This window comes from Galeopterus variegatus, unplaced genomic scaffold (genome assembly GCF_000696425.1).
Source record: "Galeopterus variegatus unplaced genomic scaffold, G_variegatus-3.0.2 Scaffold657, whole genome shotgun sequence".
Lineage (NCBI taxonomy): Eukaryota > Metazoa > Chordata > Mammalia > Dermoptera > Cynocephalidae > Galeopterus > Galeopterus variegatus.
In genome coordinates, this window is record NW_007726768.1 from 50,120 (window position 1) to 56,289 (window position 6,170).

Consider the following 6,170-nt stretch of genomic DNA (forward strand, 5'->3'; position numbering starts at 1 on the left):
GGTGGTTAAATCAGTATAGTTAGCTTATTAATCATTACAATATGGAGTCCGTTGACCAATTCCTTATTGGCCCCCTTCCTCTCCCCCACCCTTCCCCTTTTCCACCTCTAGTTTTCTAAAAGTTTAATGTATTACTGTGATTGTTGTTTCTCTCTTTCTTTCTGTCTCTATTGTTGATTTGTTTATTTATAGATTCAGCTCCCAGTTATGAGTGAGAACCTGCAGTATTTCTCTTTATGTACTTGGAAACTATTTTGCCTCCTGCCTTTCTTTCTTTCTTTTTTTTTTTTTTTTTGTCTTTTTTTGTCTTTTTTCCGTGTCCGGCAACGGATCGCAACCCTCAGTGTTGCCCCCGTACCGGACCGGGGACCGGCAACGGGATCGCAAGCCTCGGTGTTGCTCCCGCGCCTCGCTCAGCCAGTGAGCGGGAACCGGTCTATACGTGGGATCCGAACCCTCGGATGGGAGCGCCGCCGCGCTTCCCAAGCGGCGCACTATCCAGTGCGCCACCGGGCCGGCCCATCTCTGAGACATTTAAAAAAAAAAAAATTAGAAGAATCTGATCCTAGGACCAGGGGACATGAGAATAGTATGGCTACTGAAACTTTAGCCTATGTGATATATATGACAGGAACTAACCAGGAGTTAAACTAGCATTGATTATTATATGACATCAAACATCATCAGGAAACAAAACATGTACTCTCTTCACTGTATAACCAGATGTCTCAGACATGCTCTGATGGCTTAGTAAAAACAATCATTTTACTTTTCCCAGAACATAACATGTAGTAATTTTCAAAAATCTTAAAATAGAGGGCTTAGGCTTTTTGTTTATAAATCCTTGAAAAAAAATTGTATTCTACCCCAGCTCCTAACTATCCCAAAATAAACCCAAAGGCTTTTGCTTTCATAGTTAAGAAAGATTTATATGTTTTCCTCAAGTGTCAGAAATCAGAGGGTCTCTCAGGCCCACAATATTTCCCCCGGTTCATACCCACCTCTGGGAAGGGAAAAGAGGGTGGGGAGAGGCAACTACAACTGACCGAAATTCCCAGGCCCTAGGTGGCTTTGTTTAGTGAAATCTCAATTCAAGTACAGCAGCCAAGGCACAGCTGGCATCATCCCCAGCAGGCTTCAAAGAGGTCTTTCGCTTCTGCAGGAGGCCCAGGAATTTGGCATACAAGGTCTTAGACGTATGCTTAGGCAAGAGCAGACCACAATTAGGATGGATTACTGTGGACAAGGTGATGAGAAGAGGCCCCAAAGATGATATGTGTTTACCACTCTGTAGCCATGAAGGGATGCACATCTTCCGGTTCAGACCATAAACTCATTATTTCCAAAGAGCGGTAACTGTTGGGTGGAGCTGCAGTCTGGGTCCACAGTTTTCCTGCGGCCAGACATGACTGTCCCTTCTGGGGTCTCTTTGGTTTTCTGAGGTGAGTTTTTCACATTCTTTAATTTTTGTTTGCCCTTTTCAGGGTTGAAGGTTCCTCTGCTGATGAACAGAGGCCTGTCTTCCAGGGATTTGGTCTGGCCCAATGGTCCTTCCATTCCCAGGACCTCACCAGCTGAGGCAGCTCGATAGAATGGAGATTTGGAATAAATCTGAAATCGTTTTTTGGTCCCATGAGACGATGCTGTGTTAGACAGAAATAAAGAAGAAACCGAAGAGTCCACTGAATCCAAAGCGTCTTGCTGCTTTTTTAGCTGCTTTCGCAACTTGCTTGAAGGTTCAGATTTGCCAGCTGCCTTCAGGGAGCTAAGGGCTAAGCTTCTCTCTAATGCAAAAATGAGACCAAAGCTGTAAATGACAGATCCCTCTAATGAAAATCATTGTACAATGAATAGGTATCACTGTTCACACATGGAATTGGGTGGGCTAAGATCTGGAAGGTCCAAGCTGATCTACTTTGTGCAGTTATAACTCGAGAAGAGCTCACAATCCATTTCTACATGTATCATTTCAGACTCAACCCCAAGGAAGTCTGGTGTTTGCCTATGCCACCAGGAGAGGCCAAGAACAATCACTATCATTTAAAAAAAACTGCTAGGACATGCAGTAGGTTTGGGTGTGTCACTGAGACATGCCACCCAATTAAAATACCTCCTTCAGTATATAGACTCATCTCACAGCAGGGTACATATTCCTGCCTCCCACCCTTAGAAAATGATCATGGGTCAGTAAGACAACAGGTATTATGATTACTGGCTTTTCTCTGTGGTAAACACAGAAGAAATCATCAAATTACCAAAAAACTGCATTACATCTAATGAACAATTTATATGGAAGCTTCACAAGGATCAGTGATTCCTTAGGACTTTATCACCTTTTCATGAAAGGTCAGTGCATTCATGAAAGGCACTTGGTCTTAGTTTAGGAATCCTTATTCTTCCTTTGCAAAAATTTACCTGATTTCTCAGAGATGGCACTTTCAGACTCCACATTCAAATTTTCTGAACTATCAGCAGTCCCAATGGAGGCCTCAGACTCAAGAGTTTCATCATCAGAGGCACGGGGTTCCAGTATAAGCATCTCAAAAGTTAACTCCTCCCTGTAGATACAGTCAAGAAATCCATTAGTATTTGATAGGAAGTGGAAGGAAAACAGCAAGAAAAAAGACCTTCCAGGAAAGTTAGGAATTTGAGTAGCAAAGACAGTCACATTTCTTACTGTCCCCGTCCAGGGTGGTGATAAGGACCTGTATACCAAAGTAATGGCGAAGGATAAAAGTATATGAATTAAAGGACAAAATGACAGCAAATCTAGGACCAATAATAGGGCTAAAGGTAGGGTAAGGAAAGATGCTTTAGCTGTGAGGTTTTATGGTAAAATGAACTCTGGAATGATAATCAAGAGATCAGTTCTAAACTCATTCATAGTGCATTAGGAAAGTACTTTCTCTCTATGGACCTCAGCTTCCTCATCCACAAAACAAAGAGATTAAATTAGATAATCTGGCTTTATTTTCCATGCTGCAGAAAACCTCACTTAATCTTCGTGTTTGGTCCTGGTTGTTAAGAAGAACTAATGCAAAGGTCATAACACTGCAGTTCAGAAGAATAGAACAACAAAGCAATTGAGCAAATGCCTCCTCTTGAAACGGATATAGCAATGGAAATAGAAGCTATAGAAAGGTAACCTCACTTAATCTTCGTGTTTGGTCCTGGTTGTTAAGAAGAACTAATGCAAAGGTCATAATACTGCAGTTCAGAAGAATAGAACAACAAAGCAATTGAGCAAATGCCTCCTCTTGAAACGGATATAGCAATGGAAATAGAAGCTATAGAAAGGCTTAAGAATCATGTAATACAGGGGGGTTTAACAACCTATACACAGTGATAGAGAAGGGAAGGTCAGAAAGCTTGAAAAGTATCAGGGAGTTGAGAGTTAATAGAAATGTAAATGCCAGATTGTCCACAAAATCAAATTACTGAAGTAAATGCAAAACAAGAGAGTCTCAGAATATGGAGAAAAAGGGAAAAGAAATCAAGATAAGAGAAGAAAAAAAGAGACCTAGAGGGCCAGTCCAGGAGATACAATCTATGCATAATAGGAACACCTGAAACAAAGGACAAAACGAATGAAGCTGAAATAGTAATTAAGGAACTAACTGAAGAAAATTTTCCAGAGTTGAAGAGCAAACCAGATCTACAGATGGAAAAAGTGCACAGAGTATCCTTAAAACGTAACAAAAAGAAAGCAACACCTCCACATATTCTGGTGATGTTTTCAAATTTCAAGGATAAAGAAAAAATTCTGTATCAGACAGAGAAAGCAAGTTACCTATAAAGGGGCAAAAGTCAGGCTGATGTCAGATTTTTCTCTTGCAACTCTAAATGCCAGAAGACAATAAAACAATTATCTACAGAGTTTTAAGGGAAAATAACTTTGAACCAAGAATTATATACCCTGCCAAGTTATTATTTCTGAACAAAGGCAACTGAAGACAAACATGCAGGGGTTGAGAAAGTATGTCAACCAAGAACCTTCTCTGAAAAATTTGAAGAATGATTTACTACAGCAAACAGAGAACATGAACTAAAGTAGGGAGGCAATTGTATAAAAGAATTAATGTTGTTTTCCAAGTTAGCCTGGAGTTGCAAACTTGCCATGAGACACATACTATCCAGACCCTGCGAAACCAAAGAAGACATCAATAAAGCTATGTTGATTCCACCCTGAAGCAGGACCCTAAGATAACATCAAGGATGGGAACAGAAACAGATGGAGCCTTGATGAGACCTTGCACCTGGCTCCCTGCACGGAGCCCCCATGGCTCATGTCCCCTTCTCTCCTGCTTTTCACTTCTCACATTCCATTCCCTCAATCCCCTCTTTAAAAAGTCCTCAGTAAATGTGAGTCTTTGAGATGGCTTTAGTCTGGCCATTCTCCTTCAGGTCACCAGGGTGTAGTGTCACCCCACTCCTGCTCCAGTGATGATGGAGGTAACGGAACTTCTTATTTGTCTCTCTCCTAAATTGCAACTGATTTCCCTACCCAGTACCCCACTAAGGCTGCTGCCTTACCCTGACCATCCAGTTTCTGGTCCCATGGCCATACTGACCGTTGGATAATAACCTTCCTTTGTGGAATGGTAGATAATGCTCATTCTTTAAAGGGACTTTATCTTAGCCTGGGAATTCTTATTCTTCCTTTGCAAAACAAATCTGTTCATGGAGGCTGGTCTCTGACCTATCAGGACTCCAAAACCTCATCTTGGCTCTCCACTATTACTGCCAGATTGAATCTTGACTAAGACTGACATACCCCATGGATACTGTGTCCTCCTCCCAGTCAGCCTCTCCAGAATCGTCAGCAGCATCAGGTCTCCCAGCTCATGGAGCTTCCTTCCCTGAGTTGACAACTTCCACACTGTTACCTGAGTATAGGCAACATGTCTTTGTCATCTCCACATCCCCAGTATCACCTGATGCAGTGCTTGACACATAAGAGATACTTAATAAATGAGGAAAAATAAAGAAAGGATATAAGGAAGGAAATGAACACAGACAATAACTGGTCTCTCCTCTTCCTTCTGGACACTCACTTCTCTTTCTGTAGGTTCTCAATCTGCTCAGTCAGTACTCTCTCCTCCTGCTGCATAGCTGCTTTCTGCTGTTCGGTGATGTCAGTTTCTATGGCTGCTTCGCTAGTTAAGGTCTCTTCTGGGACATCAGACATGGAAGGCAACCGAACGACAACAGGAGAGGATGGACTTGGATAATTTCCTCGACGAATGCGCCCCTTCCCCTGCAGAGAAAAATCCATGTTAGACAGTGAATTAGTGGCTGCATCTGTTTTATGTTGCCAAATTAGGATAACAAGTGTACTTCCATCACACCAGGTGAATGGCAGGAATAAATGGAAACATTCTTCAGAGGCCTAGGATATTTAGTAAGACATCATTCATTCAACATATTTAGATTAAAAAGATTCTTGCAAGAGCACTAGAAAATGGACACTTCAGTGAGTAAGAGTGTAAGAACCCACTGTGTACTGAGATGAGATTCTTCTTTTAATCTAAGCTGCGTCTACTCCAAACTAAATAGCCACACATGGCTATTTAAATTAATTAAAAACTAAAGTAAAATTTAGTTCTGCAGTCACACTAGCCACATTTCGAGTGCTTAATAGTCAAAGGTAGCTAGTGACTACCATATGAACAGTGTAGTTATAGACATTTCCATCATCACAGGAAGTTCTGATGGACAACAGTGCTCTATAACTTTAATCTTAGAAAGCACAATCTCTCTAGGAAGACCACAAAAATATGTCCCGAAACTTGGTTCACAAAACAAAAACAAAAACAAAAACAAAAAAGTCATCTATATTACAGGTTGATAGTGAGATATATTTTCTTAAGAAATTTCTGTTCTCGGGGCCGGCCTGGTGGCGCACTGCTACAGTGCACCGCTTGGGAAGTGCGGCGGTGCTCCCGCCAAGGGTTCGGATCCCACATACAGACCGGCCGCTCACTGGCTGAGCGAGGAGCGGGGGCAACACCGAGGATTGCGATCCCGTAGCCGGTCCCGGTCCGGTCCGGGCGCAACACTGAGGGTTGCGATCCGTTGCCGGTCACGAAAAAAGACAAAAAGACAAAAAAAAAAAAAAAGAAAAAAAAGAAATTTCTGTTCTCGAGATTGGTGGGGTGGTAAAATCTTGT

At 41.9% G+C, this 6,170-nt stretch overlaps 1 protein-coding gene across 1 annotated transcript in view; it reads right to left on the reverse strand.

Moving 5' to 3' along the window:
• Window positions 1-768: 768 nt before the first annotated feature.
• Window positions 769-6,170, reverse strand: part of MYO9A (myosin IXA) — a 331,403-nt gene continuing 326,001 nt past the window's right edge. Inside the window, exons 40-42 of the mRNA XM_008571047.1 lie at window positions 5,055-5,257; window positions 2,416-2,558; window positions 769-1,784 (exon numbers count right to left, since the gene is read on the reverse strand). Of these exons, the coding sequence (XP_008569269.1) occupies window positions 1,321-1,784; window positions 2,416-2,558; window positions 5,055-5,257 (810 nt within the window). The 3' untranslated portion in view covers window positions 769-1,320. The remainder of the gene's footprint in view (window positions 1,785-2,415; window positions 2,559-5,054; window positions 5,258-6,170) is intronic.